The sequence below is a fragment of the Pleurodeles waltl genome, unplaced genomic scaffold (assembly GCF_031143425.1).
Source record: "Pleurodeles waltl isolate 20211129_DDA unplaced genomic scaffold, aPleWal1.hap1.20221129 scaffold_39, whole genome shotgun sequence".
In the NCBI taxonomy this organism is placed as follows: Eukaryota; Metazoa; Chordata; class Amphibia; order Caudata; family Salamandridae; genus Pleurodeles; species Pleurodeles waltl.
This window is the reverse complement of record NW_027150097.1, coordinates 9,357,436-9,382,452: the sequence shown is the minus strand read 5'-3', so window position 1 is coordinate 9,382,452 and position 25,017 is coordinate 9,357,436. Positions and strand designations below refer to the sequence as shown.

Below are 25,017 nucleotides of genomic sequence, written 5' to 3'. Positions count from 1 at the left end.
GCGATAGAAAACGTTAGATGAAAGTTCTTTCTTATCATGCAAGTGTCTCTCGTCTTGTTCGAGTCTCTTTAAAGCTGTCAGTTCAGTGACAATAATAGGTTTAGAAGTAGGCGTAGCATTAGTCTCATTCTCACTGTTACCATGCATTCCCAGAATTACCACTACAATTATTAGTACACATGCAATTAATAGACCTATACACATGTATTTACAACACCTCATTCTATGGCCCTGTATATTGCAGCTAGTCATGATCGGTATAGAATCAGAAAGTTGAGGACACTCTATCAAAGCGTATTTGCAGATTTTTACAAAGCTGAACGAGTTCAATGTTCACGCAGTTTTCTTTAGCAGTTTAGTCTCTTATCGGTTAGCAGCGTTGTCTCAAGATCTGTTGCAAAGTCAATCAAGTTAATAATGTCTTAGCCGGGTTTAAAAGTCAATAATCAGGTTATCAGTTGCCTCAATCGACAGAGTCCATGAAGTTTTTGTTTCCAAACTGAAGTTCTGTTTCTTCATTTTCGAGACTGAGGGATACGAACTCGTCTGACCAATCGTTAGTGGCCAAATACGCCCACTCCGGACCAGAAGACCTTTTGCTTGGTATTCTCCTTCGCTTCAATTTTGCATCTCTTTTCGACTCTCTTTCACTGGTACTTTCTTCTTTGGTCGAACCTCCCTCCTCGCTTGGTGTTGGTACTTCGATAGACACTTCCTTCCTTTTCTCTTTCACCTTTGGTCCTTCACTGTCGGTCAGTGCTTCTCTGATCCTCAATTTTACTGGTGATATGCTCTGTCTTCTTTTCGCACTGGGTCCGCTTGATGGACCTGCGAGTTCTTCCGAAGGAGTTTGAACAGCTTCGTTCTGACCTGTCTTATCTTCTCCCTCTGGGAGGTCAATCAGGTTCTCCTTTTCCTTTCCTGTATCGTCTGCTTCTGGGAAAGCCCTCCTCTGATCAGGCTCTCCTGCTTCTTCACTTGTCTCGAGCTCTTCGTTACCATTACCTGCTTCAGGCTCTTTGTTGCCTTCAGCTTTTTCAGGCTCTTTGTCACCTTCAGGTCCTTCGTCACTCTCCGAAGCTCCTCCTTGGTCTTCCCCAAGTGAATCGGCTGCTTCGTCTTCAGAAAATATTTCTCCTTCCTCTATTTCTATTTGCTCGCTTCTTGTTCCCTTTTGCTTTGTTTCAGCACTTGTTGCTTTGTCACCAGACACTGGTAATTTCAATGCTTCAACTTCCTCTTCTGTAGGGCACGACACCCTCTTTGTGTGACTGGCGTGAATCCAGTTGGGAACTCCCGCACACTTCACTGCGGTGGTAGTTGTCAGAATCACTTGAAAAGGTCCTTTCCAACGGGGTTCCAGACACGACTTCCTCACGTGCTTCTTTATCACGACCCAGTCACCTGCTTTCAGGGCGTGTCCCGGACCTTGGATCGGTGGCAAGGTGGTTGCCTCCACCTGGTGAGAGAAAGAGCGAACCACGTCAGCTAGACCCTTACAGTAGTCTAACACCATATCATCTGTAATATTCAAAAGAGCATTCGCAGGAACTGCAGGGAGTCTCATGGCTCTGCCCATGAGAATCTCGTGCGGGGACAATCCAGTCTTTCTGTCAGGGGTGTTTCTCATCGACATTAACACCAAAGGCAATGCGTCAGGCCATTTTAAGTTTGTTGATGCACATATTTTCGCCATTCTTGATTTCAGTGTGCCATTCATCTGTTCCACTAGACCTGAGGCTTCAGGACGGTAGCTACAATGTAACTTTTGCTCAATGTTCAGCGCTGCACAAAGTAATTTTATTACTTCATTATTGAAGTGACTTCCCCTATCTGATTCTAAAGAGATCGGGAATCCGAAACGTGATATTAGCTCCCTCAAGAGTAGTTTTGCAACTGTGAGACTGTCATTTCTGCGTGTAGGGTATGCTTCAATCCAGTGACTAAAAATGCACACAACCACCAACACATACTTCAAGCCTCCATGCACAGGCATCTCAATGAAGTCCATTTGCATCCTGCTGAAGGGACCCCCTGCCCTTCCAATGTGGCTCAAATTTACTACTGTTCCCTTCCCTGCGTTCATCTGTTGGCAAATGACGCAACGATGGCAAACTGCTTCAGCAACTTGGCGAAATTTGGGGTTAAACCAATCAGTTTTGAACAGTCTAATCATGGCATCCCTCCCAAGATGAGCTTGTCCATGGTAAAATCTGGCTATCTGAGTCAAAAGACTGTTTGGAAGAACAAATTTTCCTTCATTTGAAACCCACAAGTCATCTAGTCTTTTCACACATTGTGATTTGGTCCATGAGAGTTTTTCATCCTCACTGACACCATTCTGTAAGGCTTTCAATTCATCCATTGTATCTATGACTTTTAAGGCAAAAACTTCACTTGGCTCAAGTTCTGGCTCACTTATCAAGCTCCACTCATCCCTGAGCAATATACAGTTCAATGCGCAAAACCTTGCGACTTGATCCGCATATCCATTTCCCAGGGAAACATAGTCTTTTCCCTTCGAGTGTGCACTACATTTTACCACAGCTACTTCTCTTGGTGATTGAATAGCATGTAACAATTCTTTTATTCTTTCACCATTTTTCACTGGTGATCCTGAAGAAGTGAGGAAGCCTCTTTGTGACCGCAATTGCCCAAAATCATGCACTATTCCAAATCCGTACTGACTGTCAGTGTAAATGGTGACTTTCATTAAGGCAGAGAGTTGGCAAGCTCTAGTAAGAGCTACCAATTCTGCCACTTGTGCAGAGTAAACTCCCTGAAGCCATGACGCTTCTAGAACACCTGTTACAGTACATACAGCATATCCTGCTTTCAGTATTCCCAGTGCATCTCTTAAACATGAACCATCAACAAAGATAACTTGATCATTTTCTTCCAATGGAGTGTCTTTGATATCAGGCCTTGGTTTGGTGCAAAATTCAGTCACCTGAAGACAGTCGTGCTCGATGTCTTCAGTGTTCTCAATTTCGGCATTTTCTCTGGGAAACAATGTTGCTGGATTCAACGTAGTGCACCTCTTTAGCTGCACATTAGGTGATCCCAGAATTATTGTCTCGTACCTTGTGAGTCTAGCACCAGTCATGTGCTGTGTTCGGGAACGTGTCAAAAGTATTTCAACTGAGTGAGGGACCATGACTGTTAAAGGGTGTCCCATCACTATTCCTTCACTCTGAGTGAGGCTGATACCAACTGCGGCTACGGCGCGCAAGCACCCAGGTAGTGCTGCTGCGACCGGATCCAAAGTAGCTGAAAAATATGCTACTGGTCTGTTTACGCCACCATGGGCTTGGGTCAAGACAGACAAGGAACATGCATCGCGTTCATGACAAAACAATGTGAAAGGCTTTGTGTAATCAGGCATACCTAAAGCTGGAGCCCTGCACATGCATTCCTTCAATTCAATAAAAGCATCCATCTCATCCCCTTTCAGCTCAATTTCATCCAGCGCCTCTTTCTGGGTCAGTTTCAGTAAAGGTTTCGCTAGAGTTGAGAAATTGGGAATCCACTGGCGACAGTAGCTCACCATTCCCAAGAATTTTCTCACCTCCCTTCTCGTCTTTGGTGGACTCATTTGAAGTACACTTGTTATTCTTTCCTTCATAATTCTTCGTGAGCCTTTTTCTATTTGGTGACCCAAATATTTCACCTTCTTCTGGCAGAACTGTAACTTTGAAGGGGACACTTTGTGTCCATTCCTTCCCAAGTGGTTCAATAGAGCAATAGTGTCAGCTGTACAGTCACTTTCTGTCTTGGATGCAATCAGTAAATCGTCAATGTACTGCACTAGGGTTGACTCAAATGGCAACTCTAACGCTTCCAAATCTTTCTTTAGGATCTGATTGAATATTGATGGTGACTCCGAAAATCCTTGAGGAATTCAACACCAACTATAGACTCTGTCCAGGAATTTGAAACAAAATAGAAATTGGCTGTCCTCATGATGAGGCACAGAAAAGAATGCTTGTGACAAGTCGACGACTGAGAACCACTCAGCATCACAAGGAACCTGAAACATTATCACAGCTGGATTCGGTACTACGGGGCAACATTTTATTATTATGTCATTTATTTTTCTTAAATCCTGAACAATTCGGACCTTTCCACTTGGCTTTATCAGTCCCATGATTGGTGAGTTACATGGACTGCTCAACACTTCTTTCAGTACTCCCTGTTTCACGAACTCATCAATGAGTTGTGCGACTTTCATAAGGGTGTCTTGTGCCATATGGTATTGTGGGGTCTGGGGAAAGGTTACATTGGGTTTTACAGTCACTTTCACAGGTTCCACCCCTTTCACCAATCCCACCTCTTTCCCTGTCATGTCCCACACTTCTTTCCCGACTGTTTCCCGTAACTCAGCAGGAATATCTGCTTCAGTGATCATTGGAAAAAGAGTAATCAGGGGATACTCTTCATCGACAGTTTCCACTTCGTCCCCTCCTACACTGTCCTCTTCTTCCCCATCACTGCTTGTCTGAATTTTAATTCCGGTATTTGAACACATGATTGAACACCCCAATTTGCATAATAGGTCTCTCCCTAACAGTGATATTGGACTTGAATCACAAATCACAAATTTGTGTGTCCCTTGATAATTGCCAATTTGGACTTGGACTGGATCTGTAATCGGGTTTGTCAGGTACCTATTTGCTACTCCCACCACTTGAACTGTTCTCCCTGAAAGTGGCAAATTTGGTACTTCAATGCTCCTGACAGTGGAACGTGTAGCTCCTGTGTCAACCAAGAATGAAACACGATGACCCATAACTCTTCCCTCCACATACGGACCCTTTTGATCAACTTCCAAAGATGCTGCAAGCACACAATTTCCCTCCTCATCTGAACTTTCACTCTCCCATATATCGTTTATTCCATTCTCACTGTGTAATGGGAATTGGTGTACTGTGTCACTTTGACTCATTCCTTGACCCGTGACCTGTTGAGGAAGCATTACTTGCTGCTGATTCATTGGTGCTAAGGGTATTTGCATTTGCTGATTAGGTACCATAGGAAACTGCTGTTGCATTGGTTGCAACTGTGTCATTTGTACACGGGGCATTTGCATCTGTTGCGGTTGCATGGGTTGTAAACCCTGCATCTGATTCATATTGTTTTGAAAATTTGGGTTCGGACCTCTCATTTTCGGTCCTCTCATGGTCTGAAATGCATTGACATCATTGTTTTGCTGACCTACACCTTCCTGCACCATCATTGGGCACTCCCGTTTCCAATGCCCGACGATGCCGCACGTGTGACATGGCATCACCTTCTTCATTGCCTGTATACCATTTGGAATCATGACAGTATTTAAATCAGGACCATTATTCACAAAACCTCCTCGGCCTCTGCCTCTCATCTGCGGCTGAAACATAGCATTTCCCTGCTGCTGCTGCTGTGGCATCTGTTGTTGAAACCCTTGCAAACCTTGCAAACCTTGCAAACCTTGCAAACCCGTCTGAGCTGCTCTAAGCTGCATCACCATCACCTTTTCTTTCAATCTTTTCTGCTTTGTCTCAATCTCATCACTGCAGTATTTTGCATAGTTCAACACTTCATCGATCGACTTTGACTGCCAACAAATCAAATGTGACTTAATCATCTGGCTGATTTCGGGTCTCAATCCTTCCACAAATCTGAACACAAAATGGAGCATGTCCTTTGGCTCAATCGTTTCCGTGCCACTGTAATTCTTGAACGCTTTCAACAACCTTTCATAGTACGCATGTATAGATTCTTTCACTTCTTGAGCCGTTCTATCAATCCTCTGCCAATCCACATTTTTCGACGCAACCTTTGTTTTCAAGTGCTCGAACACCTTATGGTATAAACTCATTACCGTGGGTGATGGTGCACCTGTGTCCCTATCCCTCTCTGGTTCACTCGTCGGCCAACCTACAGCTCTCTTACAGTCTTCCCACAAATCTGCCGGAACCACAATCTCAAATAGTGTATTCAGGTCTTCCCAGAGACACTTCGCGAGTTTCACAAATCTATCTGTCTGCTGATACCATTCTATTGGCTTCTCCCTCAATTTGGGAAAGTCATCTGTGAAAGACTGAATATCGCATCTATGCCACGGTACATGTACAAGTTTTCCCCCTGCTGTCTCTCTCATTGGTAGCATAGTTATCAGATCATCGTTCTGTTGCGCTTTCTCATTCCGTTCTGAGGTACCTTCTTTCTTTTTATCCTTTTTCTTGACCCACCTGCTTTCCCACTTGTCTAAACATCTCCATATTTGTGCACCCTGCAGTATCTCTTTAAGATGTGTCTTCATCCCTGCGGATCTCATGTGTTCGAAGTCCTTCGCCACAAAATTTAACCTGTAACTTCTGCTCAGGTGTTTAGTCTTACTTATGTCGATCTCATTCCTGTCTGCAATTTCTTGTAACTTCTTATGTATGGTGCTTACTTCTTTTGTAATTCTAGGGCATAGATATCTCAACTCTTCTTCCGTGTATGACTCTAATCTGTTCAGTCCCATTGTTCCCTCTATCAATTCATCTGCCTCCATACTCAATCTTATTTTATTCAGGTATTCTTCTCCCTTCCCACTGGAGGTACTCTGTGGGGAATTCAGACTGTTGAACCATTGTGTCAGCTGTTGCGCGTTCAGTCCCATCAACGTAGCAGTTACATCAACCGCTACTGATGGTTTCTGTAATGTTTCAGTTTGGGATGTTAACGGTACTAATAGTGGTGGCTGTGACCTTACCACGGTTGACGGAGCACAAATTGGAATTGGACTAAATTCCGACAAGGACCCAGATCCATTTGGCAGTGCCGCTATCGGAGTTGTTTCTAGAGTGTTTTCTATGCATCTTCTCCCTGTCCCACTCTGTACCATTAACCCTTGGTCGCATGTGCTTGAATTTGCCTGTATGTACAGTGGTACTGGTGGACCTACAGTAATAGGCAGAGATATCGCGTCTGGATTCTGCCCATTCCCTGAACTCTGTGGCATGTTAATCCCTACATTATGGTTCATCATTGCTGGTATACCTAACTGGTTCTCTGTTGCTCCAGTATACTTCGGTCCTTCTTGTGCCTGCTTTTGGGGCATCAAGAACTGCGTTGATTCTCCTTGAATCAACATCGGTCTCTGATAACTCTGTCCTCCCTGCGCCATTGAATCAGAGGTCATGTTGTGCTCATCGCAACAGTGCCCTTGAACCTGTGGCTGATAATTTTCAGCAGGCTTCAATGTAGGCACATCAGGGTACATTCTCTGAATCTGTGGTATATGTGGTGAGAAAGGCATATCGGAAGTACCTGGCCTCTGAGATATTCTCAAATTTGGTGTTACATTACCCTGCACTGGTTCTGGAGGGGCAGTACTAATGCTCGAGCCTTTTTCGCTTTCCACGTATGGTGGCGTGCGATCATTCAGTAATTGTATAATGAAATCCTCATTGTCTGACTCTTCTCCCCTTTTCGAGTTCTTATTATTCTCTCTATCTCTGGACTGACCCCTGTTTGTCTTATGGGTAGCTTTCCTTCCTTCTGTCTCCTCTTCTTCAGCAATTGCCGGAAATAATTTAATCCCCTGCAATACATCTGATCTCCAAACCTTTTGTGTGTTATCCCACCTAGCATCCGCTAGTGTCTTTTCTACTTTTCTTATTCTGGTCTTGAACTTCTTTTGTTGTTGGTTTCTAGCCATCAGCTCCCAGATTGCTAGTGCCTCAAACTGCGCTGGTCTTGGAGGTACTTTCATATCGTATAGCGCAAATCTCAGATTTTCCAAAATCCTTAGGTTAAATGTCCCATGTATCGGGAACGCTACACTCCCATGCTTCTCTGTTAATTTGCACCATTGTTTTAACCAAAGACATGGTGCTACTCCCTTTTCTTCAATGACAATGTAGGCTGGTGAACCCTCAGGTGGTGTTTCTTCTCCTACATTTGCCTTAATGTAAGCATCTCCCCTCATGGCACTCTTAAATGCCTTGAAAAATTTCATCTTTCCGTCTCTTATTTTCTTAAAATGTGTAATCAATAGGTGACTTAAATTCCCGGAATACTCTTCGCTTGCCTTTCCCCTACCAGTTGCGCCTTCTTGGACTGCGTCCAATCCGTGCGCGACCCTTCTCACTGACCAACCTATCCCAGCGCGGCTCCTAGTGACGTCACACTCACACACTGCGGCTGACAAAGTCCTACGGCTTGTCCTCCTTTCATTCAACTTCACTCATAAACTAACTTTTGCAATATCGCGAGCACTAACCAAAAAGAAGAAAACAGATCTGTCGGTTTACTACAGGAAGGGTAATACAATCGCTTCAGAAACCTTAGGGATTTTTCACTAGCCCCGGCAGTTATTCCATCTTTCTCGGTTTCCCACTTTCGCAAGCAAAATTTGACCCGCAAACTTTACTCTCGACTGATCAATGAACTATTCTAGTGCACTTTAGAATTCGTCAAATCTCAAAGTCGAAATTTTCTCTCATTCCTCAATATTCATACCGACTCGTTGACCACGCCCGATCAACCTATTAAACCGATCAGATCACAACATCAAACAAGTGTCTCATACACTTTTCAACATACTCCGGAGTCTCTTGACCTCGCAGGGCCCGTCTCAACATCAACAACCACGTGGACAATTTTTTTGCACAAAGCGCTACACGCACATGAAGTTCGACGACTTCCCTACTCTCACACTTTGGAGTCACACTCCCCTAAACTTAATCCTCACAAACTTCTCAATTAATCTGCGGCAATAAGCTGTGCAAGCGCAAAACCCTAACTTCACTCATACCGTCACTAGAAACGCCAAAACCATTCTCACACCTCCGTATCCTCCATTCGCAAGCTCCGAGATCCCGGGAAAGTCATTGGGGACTTAGGGCATCATCATCTCTCCAACTTGTTTTATCAAAGAAAATTCTAACTTGAATCTGTCTATTGTTCGAATGGGGTCCCAAAGGGCTAAACCATCAATCTCTGCTACCATCTACTGATAACGCGTCCAGCCCTTATAAATTACCTGCATCTGGACACGTTGGAGGTCGGTGAATCTTTTAACCGAGTCGGGCTCTCCTCATTCGAGAATAGTCGAGTCGCACAAATCAATAATCAATAACTACTGTAATCAGCAATCAATACTCAATATTCGATCAGTATAGTACATCAGAATTCAATAACAGTTGGTATTTGGGCGCAACATGACCTTTCAGTCATGAATAACCACACCAGTTTATTAAAAGTTAGTGAATTTATTTCTCTATATTAACAAAGCCAACACGATATATATTTGTCTCAAAACCAAATGATACATGTATATGAACATTACTAGCTGTCCATTACGATGGAAGAAACGCAATCTACGCAAAATCTGAACAATAATACATTCAGTTATAGCAATGCAAATCACTAATAAGACTAATTGTATTTGACTGATTTCATACATTTGGTCAGCATAACAAGATCTCAATTTGACATGGTGCATCGAATGAAACCCTCAACTAACCTCTAATTAGCATTGGCATGTGGGACTTCATGCAAAACGAATTTAGGCAACACAAATTTGGAAAAAACTCCTAACTTGGGCTCTATTAAAATAGCAGTTGGTACCTAAAAGGAAAAACACAATGCATAATACATTTATCCTTTCATATTTACCAAATACAAACAGCATTCAAGAATGTCTTCGTCCTTCAGGTATCGGTTCGATCAGCATGGGCAAGTTAAAAGGGGCAAAGTTAAGGGCAAGTTTCCTTGCAGCGGCAAGGAGAATGGGGCAAAGTTATTGCAAGGACAAGACGGGGCGAATCAAAGTTAAAGTCTCTAGGGTGAGAATTCTCAAAGTCTCTTTCTCTCAGATAGAGAAGAGGGCATCAGGGTGTCGACCAAAATGGAGTCTGGCATCAGGCTTTAAGCTGGCATCGAGGAAAATGGCTGATTTCTCTTTGTTCAGTAGGTTTAAGTAAGAAACATTCCAAATTCTGCAGGTTCCTCCATTGGAGGGTTCATAGGTTGGCTTCAAATTGACCAATCAAAAATGTCTTTTTACTAGCTCTCATTTATGCATAGACTGTCCTTGGAGCCTTGGAACACAAATTGTTACATGGTTTGCCAATTATTTAACTATCTGTACCTCCATTGTCCGCTCATGCTGAGACTGACCTTGTATCAAAGGGGATGAAACCGGCCTGGTACAGAACCTTGAAGATAAGTGCATTACTCGTCTCCACTGGAAAAATACAACTTCAAGCAAGAATATATGTTTCATTAGTTCAACGAAAGCCACGCAGTTAGAATTTGAGACTAGGCAACTAGGCCAAAGCCTCTACTAAATTTAGGCTAAGCAAAACAGTTTTAAACACGAAAATCATGGCATACAGTCGCAATTATAACGGATTACTACGTTTTCAATACTTCATGATTAATAAAGCTCAATTACAATGATGACAAACTACTCCGAGGGCACATTTTCCCTCGTACATTATTTCATTTACTAACATCACACTAGGTTAGATAATTTGAATATGCAACACGCGTGAATATATGTAGGACCCTCTTTTTCTGCGTCATCAAGTCCGACTGCCTGAAAAATATAAGGTACAAACTCGTGTTTAAAAAAATTACGTTTTTCCTCTTAATAACATGTTATGAAAATAACTCTAAAACGTTCATGACATTGGAAACCTTCAAAGTGAGGATGACAGACAAAATATGTAGAATACTCTACACCGACTGGTGGACTGTGGTCCTGAGAGTTCACCAAAAGGGTGTCCTCATGTGGGTTTCCGTAGTGTAGTGGTTATCACGTTCGCCTCACACGCGAAAGGTCCCTGGTTCACAACCGGGCGGAAACACTTTTACAACTTGACAGAATTCAAAGATGAATAACATAATATAGTTGTAAAAGAAAATATTTCTCACAGGCAACTGGAAGCTGACTTCATTTTACTGTCGGAAGTGAAGTGCCATTAGAGACAAAGGTGACCAATGAACCTGCGGGTCATAAGAAAGGGCTAAACATTCTGTCCCAGCCGGGCTGGATTTTAACTGCATTCAGTAGAGCTTTTAAACAAATTCAGTGGTACTTGGTTTATACACAGCTTAAGTCTCCAACCTGACAGACATACGGAACAAATGATGGACTGACCTGGCATCAAAACTATGGGTAGGCGTAATTTGTATAATTTTGAGTAGCAAAATTACTGGGAAAATACTCACAATTATGCATAATTTGTTCACCATCCATACTAAAGGAACCCCTGCTCGCGCTATAAACACCTCTGTGTTCAGATGTATAGTTTTTCACTTAAAAATTCCCTAAATAGTCTACTCGGGAAAATAATGTACCTGAAATGCCGTTCTTGTTAAAAAATTACCAAAACGGAACAATTTGCGTTAAAATTTATGCGAGAAATTACACAATGTGGATTAATGGCGTAATCTTGTAATTTTTGTGCAATGTTGTTATGCAAAACTTCCAAAATTACGCCAATTACTCCATCGTAATTAACATCTTGCCCAGACTTACATGTCATGTCACCAATTCGTGTAAAGTGCCCACAACAATGTGATGCTGGCACTAAACTTCTGCATGTGCAAAGCACTGTGGCGTGGCAAGGGTACCACGGGGCCCGACGAAAGGAAGAAAATGGGCCCTTGTTTGCATTGTTAACTAGTAAAAGACAACAATAGTTGGGGTGAAGAGGGGCTCAGACACATGGGTTCTAGTAGTGATGCAACATTGGCAGCTATGCCCATGGTAAAGACCTCTCATAGTGATGCTGAGAATAGTGAGACAGCACGCCTAACGTCGGTATTTCTAGGACATTAGTAATTCCGGTCTGTGGCACTTTTCTACATGCAGAGTAAGAAACGCAAGCTTGGGCTGGCCATAGAGGGCACAGGAAGACTCCTGGTAAGGGAATAACCAATGGGCTGCTTTTGGGGGTGGCTGAACCCAGGCATTATCAGCTATTATTGATGTCATTTGGAGCCTCTAGGGATCACAGCTATGACCCTTGATGTACGTCTGGCAACACCTGTCACTATCTTTGCTATTCCTGGCCTCAGAGGTGGCAAAATCAATGCCAAGAACGCAGACGTAGCTCACCTACACGGGTGTCAGGGCACCAGCCTCCTTGTTTTCTACCAATTATTTACTGCCCACATAGTGAATGATAAACTTTTTATTCACTATATTTGAAACAGAAAATGGAGTACCCGCAGCTTCAATGGGATCTTGGCTGGTAGCTGATATAACTGAAAAACTTTTTTTAAATGTTTGATGCGTGCATGTTTATGAGTGAGTGTCTGTGTAAGAAGGTGTGTGTGTGTGAGTGAGTATGTGTCTGCAGTGCTTTATTTGAGTCAGTGGTTGCAGGTATGGCACACCGGCACTCATGTTTATGGCCTGGCACTTATTTTTCCTCAAAAAGGAAAAAAGCAGGACCTTCAAGAGTGGTTTACAGTTAGTTTCCCTTCCATTGGATTTGGAGCCTGACTGGCTGGGGGAACAAATGTTTGCTTTCCCCAGGTATCACCTTACATCTCATATTTGCTTGTGAAGGGACAGGCCCTTTACAAGTTAATGAAGTCCCTGGGTCCACCTTACCTGATCTTCCTGTAAGGGGAAGAAAGGCGCCTCCCCAGATTTAGGCCATTATTTCTGCTCTGGGTGCATTTTTCACACCTCATATAGGTCAAGCACCATCAGCATATTGGTGAGAGTTGATGCGGCTATCTGTGGGTAGAGCACCAAGGAGCTCCATGAAAAGGCTGGAGATGATAGGAGGCAGTATCGAACCCCGGGGGACTCCACAAGCAACCACAATCTATATCAGAGTGAAACACAAGCAAACCCCAAATTCACCCGTGCTTATCTCCCTGGTAGCTTGCCACAATAACAATCAGGGTTAACTTAATGGCAATGTGTATAGTATTTATGCAGCACTACAAACAGTAATAAAGTGAAGACATAACAGACGAAAAATCAAATAAAAATGTAATAAAAAGTTTAAGACCAAAATGACAAAAATCTGATCAACAGAACCGTTAATATGCAATTTTTAAGATTTAAGTGAAAAAGTGCAAAAAAGCACAAAGTACTAACTGTGTTGATGCAAGGTCCGTGCAAGGAGATAAGCCACGCAGGAATGGTTCCCGGGGCTGCGGTGGGCGATGTGAAATCCTTGCATTAAGATGTGTCACACAGAAGGGAATCCCGTAAGCTACAGTGGACGATGCAAGGTTATTGCGCGGAGCTGCAACGTGCAGCAGCAGTTCCGATGGTCTGCAAGGCTGAGATGCAAAGTCCTGCATCTGGAATGCATTGTACAGTGGTTCCAATGCAGACTTTGGCAAGGTGATGTAATGCACTGCGTTGGTTCTGCTGAGACCACAGATGGGCAGTGCACCTTCAGGTCCACCTTCCACAACTCAGGACTGGGGTGGCACCACTTGGGGGTCAGGAATTTGATTCAGCTGGGTTCAGGGACTGAGGCAGGATGTTGGGGAGCCTTTAATGGCCTCGAGGCTCTGATCAGGAGGCCAGTCAACTAGCCCTTGGAGTCACTCTGGTGGTCCTCGGTCCAAGGTGCATCTCCAGCCCTTCTTACTCAGACAGAAGGGCATCATGGCAACACAGCAGGGCAGCAGAGTGTCAGTCCTTCTTGCAGCAAAACAAAACAGCAGTCCTTCTTCTGAGACTTCCACAGGACGAGATATGTACTGAAGAGTTGAGTCTGAGGGTCCAATATGTATATATCTGTTACTTGCTTTGAAGTGGAAGAAGTTTCAGAGAAAATCCTTTGAAGTTCTTTAACCCTTTGGGTGCCTTGAACGAGCTGGTCTCGCCATGGGCCAAGTCGCTCGTGTGCCGAGGAGGAGACCAGCTCATCCTGCACCTGGCCCACCCACACCCCGTGAGGGATGAAAGGGGAATTGCTTCCTCTTCCACCCGACCCTCCTTGATCCCCTCCCAGTGACGTCTGATGACATCAGCACATGATCGCGTGCTGACCTCATCAGAGGTCACCTCCCATTGTGCTGGAAGCATGCTTCCAGCGCAATGCGGAAGAGAAATGCTCAGCATTTCTCTTCTGCTCGGAAGGAAGGGGCAGGCAGAGGCATGAAAGGAAAAGAAAGGCCTTTCCTTTCATGTCTCTGCAAGCATTTCTGCTGCCCGATCGCGATGCGACCGGCATCAGAAATGCCCACTAGACACCAGGGAATAGTTTTTTTGAATACTTATGCATAAGGGGAGTGGACCCTTGGGCAAGAGCTGCTCCCCAGAGGGGTAAAATATTTTTAGGCATTTTTTGCCCCCCCGGGGGCAGATCGGTCTATTATAATTAGGCCGTTCTGCAGAAACCCCTAGACACCAGGGATATATATATTTTTTGTTTACTCTATGTTTTTATGTATGGGGAGCGACCCCTTAGGCAAGGGTCGCTCCCCTGGGGGGTGAATTGTATTTAGGCCATTTCTGCCCCCCATGGGGGCATGTTGGCCTATTTTTATTAGGACAATCTGCCCCCAAGGGGGAGCAGAAACCACTAAACACCAGGGAATTTGTATTTTATTTATATTTATACAAAAGGGGAGTGTCCCCTTGGGCTAGGGGCGCTCCCCAGGGGGGCAAAATATTTTTAGGCCTTTTCTTCCCCCTGGGGGCAGATCGGCCTATTATAATTAGGCGGATCTTCCCCGGGGGGGCAGAAACCCCTAGAAACCAGGGATATATGTATTTTGTGTTTACTCTATGTTTTTATGTATGGGTAGCGACCCCTTAGGCAAGGGTCGCTCCCCTGGGGTGCAAATTGTATTTAGGCCATTTCTGCCCCCCTTGGGGGCAGATCGGCTTATTTTTTATTCTGGCCAATCTGCCCCCAAAGTGGGCAGAAACCACTAGACATGAGGGAGTTTCACACAAAGGGAGCGAGCCCTTAGGCAAGGGACGTTCCCCTGGGTGGTAAATTTATTTTAGGCCATTTCTGCCCCTCTTGGGGGCAGATCAGTCTATTTTTATTAGGCCGATCTGCCCCCAAGGGGGGCAGAAACAACTAGGCACAGGGGATTTCTTTTTGTGTGCCAATTTCACGCAAGGGAGCGACCCCTTAGGCAAGGGTCGCTCCCCTGGGGGGGGGGGGGGATTTATTTTAGGCCATTTCTGCTCCCCTTGGGGGCAGATCGGCATATTTCTATTAGGCGGATCTGCCCTCGGGGGCAGAAACCACTTAGGCACCAGGGACTGGTGTGTGTGTATGTGTGTGTTTTCTTTAGGGGGGCAGCCCCTTGGGTAAGGGTCGCTCCCCATGGGGGCACATTACTGTTGGCCATATCTGCCCCCCTTGGGGACAGCTCGGACTATTTTTGGAAGGGGGCAGAAAGCCCACCAGAGACCAGGGATGATTTGTTTTTTTCAAAAGAAGAGGGTGGAGGTATGGACATACCCCCACCCGAAATAAATGGGCCAAAGTTCTTCTGCCCACCAGTGGGCAGATGGGGCAATTAGCCAGGGGGGCAGAAAGTCTACTAGATGACAGGGAATTAAAAAAAAAAATAGTGTGGTGGTGGCTACCAACCAGTATGGGCATGGTTATGCCCCCACCCGAACTAAAGGGGGTAACAGTCTTTCAGCTCTCCCCCGCACACTAAAACATCTTATCCCTTGGAAAGCAGGAGGACATTTGATTATTTGGGGTTTTGGTTTTACATTTGGGCCATGAGAGCTTGGCTAACTCTCAAAATCGTTCCACTTGAGATGGTGAGGGTTGCACTTTTTGGACGTTGGGACGCTGCCATGTAGAAAAATCCACAAGACGTAGACATATCTGAAAACTAAACATCTGGGTGAGTTCAGGGGGGTGTGCTTCACATACACCTGCACCATTTTCTTACCCACAATGCCCTGTAAACCTCCAACTTTGCTGGAAATCACACATTTTTTCCACATTTGTGTGATGGAACCTTCCGGAATCTGCAGGAATCCACAAAATTCCTACCATCCAGCATTGTTTGATCAATACTGATACCACTTGTCAGCCTAAAAAATGTTTTTTTTCAAACTGCCCTTTTGGACTCGCTTTGGTTCCCCCTCAATTTCGACATGTTTTTGGCCTGTCACAGGCACGTGGCCCACCTACACAAGTGAGGTATCATTTTTACTGGGAGACTGAGGGGAACAATGGGTGGTAGGAAATTTGTCCCGGTTTGGTGATCCCACACAGAAATGTGGGTAAAATGTGATTTCTTTAGCTAAATTTGAGATTTGCTGAGGGTTCTGGGTAAGAAAACATTGGGGGATCCATGCAAGTCACACCTCCCTGGGTTCCCTCGGTGTCTAGTTTTCAGAAATGTTTGGGTTTGGTAGGTTTCTCTATATGGCTGCTGATCCCAGGACCAAAAACGCAGGTTGCCCCCCCCCCCGAAAAAACAGGTAGTTTAGTATTTGATCATTTTGATGTGTTCACATAGTGTTTTGGGGCATTTCCTTTTGCGGGCGCTAGGCCTATCCACACAAGTGGGGTACCATTTTTATCAGGAATCTTGGGGGAAGGCTGGGTGGAAGGAAATGTGTGGCTCCTCTAAGATTCCAGAACTTACTGTCACCTAAATGTGAGAAACAAAAGTGTTTTTTAGCCAAATTTTGAGGTTTGCAAAGGATCCCCGATAACAGAACCTGGTGAGAGCCCCACAAGTCACCCCATCTTGGATTTCCCTAGGTGTCTAGTTTTAAAAAATGCACAGGTTTGGTAGCTTTCCCTAGGTGCCGGCTGAGCTAGAAGCCAAAATCCACAGCTAGGCACTTTGCAAAAAACAGGTCTGTTTTGTTTGGGAAAATGTGATGTGTCCACGTTGTGTTTTAGGGCATTTCCTTTCACGGGCTCTAGGCCTACCCACACAAGTGAGGTACCATTTTTATCGGGAGACTTGGGGAAACGCTGGGTGGAAGGAAATTTGTAGCTCCTCTCAGATTCCAGAACTTTCTGTCACCGAAATGTGAGGAAAAAGTTTTTTTTTGGCCAAATTTTGAGGTTTGCAAAGGGTTCAGGGTGAGAGAACCTGTTGAGAGCCCCACAAGTCACCTTGCAAAAAACACGTCAGATTTCAATGTAAAAATGTGATGTTTCCACGTTGCGTTTCCTGTCGGGAGCATTAGGCCTACGCACGCAAGTGAGGTACCATTTTTATCGGGAGACTTGGGGGAACACAGAATAGCAAAACAAGTGTTATTGCCCTTTGTCTTTCTCTACATTTTTTCCTTCCAAATGTAAGACAGTGTGTAAAAAAGACTTCTGTTTGAGAAATGCCCTGTAATTCACATGCTAGTATGGGCTCCCCGGAATTCAGATATGTGCAAATAGCCACTGCTTCTCAACACCTTATCTTGTGCCCACTTTGGAAATACAAAGGTTTTCTTGATACCTATTATTCACTCTTTATATTTCAGCAAATGAATTGCTATGTACCAGGTATAGAATGAAAACCCATTGCAAAGTGCAGCTCATTTATTGGCTCGGGGTACCTAGGGTTCTTGATGTACCTACAAGCCCTATATATTCCCGCAACCAGAAAAGTCCAGCAGACGTAACAATATATTTCTTTCAAAAATCTGACATCGCAGGAAAAAGTTACAGAGTAAAACATTGAGAAAAATTGCAGTTTTTTTTACCTCAATTTCAATCTTTTTTTATTTCAGCTATTATTTTGTATAAGAAAACCTTGTAGGATCTACACAAATTACCCCTTGCTAAATTCAGAATTTTGTCTACTGTCTAAATGTTTAGCCTTCTGGGATCCAGCATTCATTTCACACCCATTTCTGTCACTAACTGGAAGGAGGCTGAAAGCAAAAAAAATAGTAAAAATGGGGTATGTCCCAGTAAAATGCCACAATTGTGTTGAAAAATAGGGTTTTCTAATTCAAGTCTGCCTGTTTCTGAGGCTAGGAAGCTGGTGATTTTAGCACCGCAAACCCTTTGTTGATGCCATTTTCAGGGAAAAACCACAAGCCTTATTCTGCAGCCCTTTTTTCTCTGGGTACCTCTGGAATCCCTAGAATGTTGTTAAAAAAGGACGCACATTTGGGGTGGATAGCTTATGTGGACAAAAAGTTATGAGGGCCTAAGCGCGAACTGCTCCAAATAGCCAAAAAAGGCCTGGCACCTGAGGGGGAAAAGGCCTGGCAGCAAAGGGGTTAAGCTTCCCTCCTTCAAGCTGGCTACATGAACAATTCAGTTATGACAAGTCCTCGGTGTGAAGGCAGGGCACAGCCTATTTAGTTGCAAGAGGTACTGTACCTAGCTCCGCTCCCCCAACCCTGCTATTTGATGGCCCATCCAGGCACACCTAATCCCTCTATTGTTTTGCTGTTGAGAGGGAATAAACAAAGTCGCACTGCCAACTACACCCAGTTGTGTGACCCAGGAACAGGCAGCTGGCACCATATAGCTAGGGCAGGAACATGCCAACTGTATAATAGTGGCAATTTCGAAATTGTAACTTAAAATCAACTTTACCATTAAAGAGGAATTTTAAATACAGTTTCTCAGATGCCAAACATGAGATTTTGGAGGGTAATTATGACAATGCAATTGTAACTTGTCTGTTTGCTTTTCCTTTCTAGGTACCAACTGCTTGCTTTTGACAGAGACCATAGCTAGATGTTTTCCAAATTGATGTTCTAAATTGTTTTGCATGAAGCCCAACATGCCAATGCTAATTAGTGGTTAGGTCAGGTGATCATCAAATTGACGCAAATAGACAAACGACTGACACAATGCTTTGTTGAACTGACGTGATATCAATACTCTGCTATATTCTGATCTATGTTCACGGCGTGTTATATTCTAATGTTTATGATTTTTGCCTTATTGAAATCTTATCAAAGTTGCCATATCGTAACTATGCTGTTGTGTTTCTTGGCTTTGAGATTGACGCATTTATTCTTAGATTGTAACTAATAGGGAATAAAACCCACAAAATTCTATTAACTGGTGTGGTTATTCATGGCTGAAAGGTCATGGTTGCGTCGCCAATTTGATTAATGACTTTGACTAAAGTGAAATGTATTGTTGTGATAAATATTGATGACCTTATTGATATTTTGATTGACATATTGATTAGCTATCTCGTCCTACGGTGTCTCTCAACTGGGTCAAAAGATTCATTGGCCTAAAACGAGTCCTAATGTGCAATAAATTAACATAAAAGGACGCGTTAACAGTTCTGGTAGCAGAGCGACGGTTTGGCCCTTTGGGGCCCTAGGACGGAGAATCATTGTTTAATTTGTTTTTCTGTGATAATGCACATTGGAGGTATGATGTGTTTCTAAATTCACCATGACCTTCCCGGGATCTCGGAGCCTGCCTAAGTGAGTTGGGGATGTTCTCGGCGTCATAATGTGTGTGGTATAGGGTTTTGGGCTTGCTCAGCTTATGCCTTTTTGCAGGTGATTGTGTGTATCTAGGCCAGATAAATGTTGTTTTAGTAGGAGTGGGCGTACTCCGCAGTATGAGAGTAGGGAAGTCGGCGTACTTCACATGAGTGTGGCGCTTTGTGCTAAAAGATTATCCACATGGTTGTTTTGTACGGACCCGTCGTGGTCTAAGACTCTGGAGTATATTGACAAGTGTAGGAGACACTTGGGTATATGTTGTAATCTGTACGGTTTAATAGGTCAATCGGGCATGGTTGACAAGTCAAGTTTGAGTCAAAGCGTATGTGTGAAACCTTCGATGGAGATTTGGCAAGTTCTAAAGTGCACTAAGACGAACCACTGACAAGTCGAGAGTAGAATTTGCGGGTCAAATTCTGCTTGCGTATGCAGGAGCTGAGAAGGAGAGAGTAGCGGCCGAGGCTTCAAGTGAAATCTCTGTAAAGTTCTGAAGCAAATGTGCTACCCTTCCTGTAGTAAACCGGCAGATTTGTGTTGTTATTAAAGGTGCTCGCAATAATTGTGCATTAGTTTGTGTGGATTCAGTGAGGGGCGGACGAGCCGCAAGACTTTGTCAGCTGCGGTGTGTGAGTGTGACGTCAGTGGTGCCGCGCTGAGATAGGTTAGTTGTCGAGAGGGGTCGCGCACGGATTGGCTGCCGTCCGTGAGAGGCAATAGGTTGAGAAAGGTGGGTGAAGAGTGTCCTGGGAACTAAGTCACTTTCTGATTAAATACAAACAAGAGAAAACCGTAAAAATGAATTTTGTCAAGGCATTTAAGAGTGCTCTGAAAGGAGACGCATATATTATGGCAACTGATGGGGAGTCTACACCGCCTGAGGGTACTCCAGCTTACATGGTTATGGAAGAGAAGGGTGTCGCGCCTTGTTTATGGATGAAACAGTGGCGCAAATTAACAGAGAAAGAGGGATGTTTGGCTGTCCCAGAACATGGAACGTTCAATCCGAAGGTATTAGAGAATTTAAGGTGGATGTTAAGTACACAAAAACCACCTCCGAGGCCAGCTCAATATGAGGCTCTAGCGATTTGGGATTTGATGGCTCTTAAACATAGACAGGAAAGGTTCCAGAGAAGGTTGAAAAGGGCAGAAAAATCTTATGCAGAAGCTAGGTGGGATAATGAGAACAAAATGTGGAGACAGGGGATCGTTGACGGATTAAAGTTGTTCCCAGCAATAGCTCAGGGAGAAGAGTCACAGGGAAAGAAAGCCTCCTGTAAAACAGATAAGGACTTTAGTAAGCCTAAAGAGAATAAGAGACCTTGGGAAGAGGAAGACGATTCAGACGATGAAGAATTCATGGACCGATTATTACATGATCGCCCGCCAACTTATGCGGTGAGCGACAGTGTTCCAAGCACTAGCGTGGGTCCTGGGAACCAGACGCAGGAGAAGGGAGTTACTGATACAGCACAGACTAGTGATATGGCTTCGATACAGAATGGTGTCAGTGTACCCACTACACCAGACATACCGATACAGTTGCAACCTCCACCGCAGATACAGAGAATCTATCCAGACGTTCCGGTACTTGAGACTACTACAAATCTGATAGTGCTGCCTGACCCGATATATACAAAATCGAGGTTAGTGCAGATTGAGTCAACTCCAAAATTGCTGTCCCAGCTGCAATCACAATTGATACCAGGGTATAACCCGGTAGCTGGCCCTCCATTAGTACCGGTACTTTGGAACAGACTTATGGAGTTACTGCTCCACGGAGTTTGGGACCAGGTTAGACACCCGCTACCATATCGTTGCCAATTACTGTCGGTCCACCAGTGCCATTGTATGCCCAAGGCAAATCTGGCGTATGTGATCAGGGAGTAATGACCCAAGATGCAATAAGAGGAGGGTCTATAGGAACTCCCCAGATAATGGCCCCAGGAGAACAAGCAGTTGAAAAGCTGAAGTCCTTAATAGACCTTAGCCCAGTAGAAGCACTCTTGGAAGCAATGCATCAGGCAGGGTTAGGGGTTTTAACTCCACCGACAATAAGTACGAACACCTCACAGTCGCCAATGATACATGCAAGGAACATTTCACTGCAGGGTTTTACAGTGCAACAGTTGAATGAATGGCTAGAAAAGACTTATACTTCACAAAAGACTACAGTGACTGCAGTGGAATCGGAAAAGGTAGGGCAAGATGACTACCTAAATTTTGTAAGACTGGGAGTGGAAGCTGCTGAACTAGTGGACGGGACCATGAGGGTAAACAGATTGGAGTCATACACTGAAGCAGAACTAAGATTGCTGTGCCCCAAAAATACCAAAGAAGTGAGCAAGGTGCATCAGAGATTAGCAATCCTGGCAGACAAATACAATATTGACATTGAGAGTACCAAACATTTGAAAGGAAGCTACAGATTAGACTTTGATTCGAAAGATTTTGAGCACATGAGGTCTGCCGGAATGAAGGCGCATTTAAAAGAACTATTGAAAAGTGCGCAAATTTGGGGTGCATTAGAAAAATGGGAAGGCAGACGGGCAAAGAAAAGAGATAAGGAAAAAGGTGACAGTCCAGGGTCAGGTCAGACCAAAGCCTCACCCGATACTGAATCGGTAAAAATACTACCCATGAGAGAAACAGCTGGTGGTGTTTTAGTCCATGTGCCGTGGACCAGAGGAGACATCCTATCTTTTACTAATGATTATACCAGATTGAGGGAGAAACCGATCGAGTGGTATCAGCAAACAGACAGGTTCATGAAACTTGCAAAGTGTCTCTGGGAAGACTTGAATACCTTGTTTGAGATCATTGTTCCGCCTGATTTGTGGCTTGAGTGTAAGAGACGGGTAGACTGGCCAACGAAGGAACCGGCAAGGGATAAGGTGACCGGAGCTCTCTCTGAGGATGTGATGAAGTACTATCATAAAGTGACTGAATTTTTGAAGCAAAAGGTGTCACCGAAAGTGACTGATTGGCAGAAAATTGACCGGACCTCACAAGAGGTTAAGGAATCTATACATGTTTATTATGAGAGGTTATTAAAGGCATTTAAACATTATAGTGGTACTGAAACCATCGAGCCGAAGGACATGAACCATCTTGTGTTCAGATTTGTCGAAGGGCTTAGACCAGAGGTCAGTCAGATGATTAAGAATCATTTGATTTGTTGGCAAGCTAAGCTGACTGATGAGGTGTTGCAGTATGCGAAATATTGTAGCGACGAAATTGAGTTAAAGCAGAAAAAGCTGAATGAGAAAGTGATGGTGATGCAGATAAGGGCTGCACAGGCAGGAATACAGGGAAATGGAATTCAACAGATGATACAGCAGCTACCGCAAATGAATGGTGTGTTTCAGGCGCAACCGAGAGGTCGTGGCCGAGGGCTTGTGAATCGCGGTCCTGACTTGAATACCATTGTGGTTCAAAATCATGCACAAGGGATGAAAAAGATGTCAACATGTCACATGTGCGGGGGCGTGGGGCACTGGAAACGGGAGTGCCCGAATGTGGTGCAGGATGGTGTCTTTCAACAAAGCTCTAATGTCTGTACATTGCAAAATGTAAGACGTCCAAAACTGAGACATCAAAATCCGAATTTTCAAAATAACCTGGTACAGATGCAAGGGGTACAGCCAATGCAGCAGATGCAAATGCCGCGTGTTCAGCCATTACAAATGCATCAAGTACAACATCAGGTTCCCATGGTACCTAGACAGCAAATGAAATTACCAATGGCTCCGATGGGACAGCAACAGGTGATGCTTCCTCAACAGGTCACAGGTCAGGTAATGAGTCAAAATAATACAGTACAGCAATTCCCATTACGAGGTGAAAATGGCATGAATGGAGGGTGGTGGGATGACAGCTCAGATAGTGAAGAGTGCAGGCTTGCAGCATCCCTAGAGGTAGACCATAGGGGTCCCTATGTGGAGGGGAAGGTAATGGGTTACAAAGTTTTGTTCTTGGTCGATACCGGAGCTACACGCTCTACAGACAGGAGTGCAGAAGTTCCGAAACTACCACTTTCGGGGCGTACCATAAGGGTAGTCGGAGTAGCAAACCAGTATCTGACAAATCCGATTACAGATCCAATGCAAGTTGAGATCGGCAATTTCCAGGGACTGCATAGGTTTGTAGTCTGTGATTCAAGTCCGGTATCCTTATTGGGAAGGGACTTACTGTGCAAGCCAAAATGTTCGATTACCTTTTCCAATGATGGAACTGAAGTACAGACAAATAGTGATGATGAAGGAGATGAAGGTCAGTTCTCAGAAGAAGAGACAGGGATGGCAAATGAGGATTATCCTTTGATTACCTTGTTTCCGATGCTTACAATGATTGACCTACCTGTCGCGTTACAGGGAACTGTGACAGAGAAGGTGTGGGATTTGACAGGAAAGGAAGTGGGACTGATAAAAGGAGTGGAACCAGTTAAAGTATAAGTGAAACCAAATGCAGTGTTTCCCCAGGTGCCACAATATCATATGGCACAAGATGTTCTTATTGAAGTGTCACAAATAATTGCAGATTTTCTGAAACAGGGAGTCCTGAAAGAAGTTTTGAGCAGTCCATGTAATTCTCCGATAATGGGTCTGAAAAAGCCCTGTGGGGAAGTCCGAATTGTGCAAGATTTGAGGAAAATAAACGAGATTGTGGTAAAATGTTGCCCCATAGTGCCAAATCCACCAGTGATCATGTTTCAGGTTCCGTGTGATGCTGAGTGGTTCACTGTTATAGACTTGTCACAAGCCTTCTTTTCGATACCTCTTCACGAGGACAGCCAATTTTTGTTCAGTTTTAAATTCCTGGATAAAGTGTACAGTTGGTGCAGAATTCCTCAAGGGTTTTCTGAGTCACCGTCCATCTTCAATCAGATATTGAAAAAGGATTTGGAATTCTTAGTACTGCCTTTTAATTCGACTCTAGTGCAGTACATCGATGATTTGCTGATTGCATCCAAAACAAGGGATAACTGTAAATATGACACAATTGCTTTACTGAATCATTTGGGAAAAAACAGACATAAGGTGTCACCCAAGAAGCTACAATACTGTCAGAAAGAGGTGAAATACTTAGGACATCTGATTGAAAGAGGGTCCAGGAGAATATTGAAAGAAAGAATAACAGCCATTCTGCAAATTAACCCTCCAACGACAAAAAGGGATGTCAGAATGTTTTTGGGTATGGTGGGCTACTGTCGCCAGTGGATACCCAACTTCTCGATTATCTCAAATCCTTTGATAAAACTAAAAGGTAAAGAGATCAAGGATGAGCCATATACCATAGCTTTGTCCAAAGAAGAGCTTGAGTCATTCATGGAATTGAGAGAGTGCATGTGCAGGGCACCAGCGTTAGGTATGCCTGATTATACGAAGCCTTTTCTACTGTTTTGTCATGAACATGATGCTTGTTCTTTGTCTGTCTTGACACAGATCCATGGAGGTGCAAATCGCCCTGTAGCATATTTTTCAACTACCTTGAACCCTGTCGCGGCAGCCTTACCGGGTTGTTTGCGCGCAGTTGCAGCAGTTGGTCAGAGCCTTACACAATGTGAAGGCATAGTGATGGGATATCCCCTAACAGTAATGGTTCCGCATTCAGTTGAAATTCTGTTGACTCGA

General features: G+C 44.1%; 1 protein-coding gene and 1 non-coding gene across 2 annotated transcripts in view; one reads left to right on the top strand and one right to left on the bottom strand.

Moving 5' to 3' along the window:
* Positions 1–463: 463 nt before the first annotated feature.
* Positions 464–25,017, bottom strand: part of LOC138276470 (neurofilament medium polypeptide-like) — a 120,050-nt gene continuing 95,496 nt past the window's right edge. Inside the window, exon 2 of the mRNA XM_069219196.1 lies at positions 464–1,242. Coding sequence (XP_069075297.1) covers positions 464–1,242 — 779 coding nt within the window. The remainder of the gene's footprint in view (positions 1,243–25,017) is intronic.
* On the top strand, positions 10,772–10,844 carry TRNAV-CAC (transfer RNA valine (anticodon CAC)). Its single transcript has one exon. It is a non-coding gene; the product is annotated as a tRNA-Val (tRNA).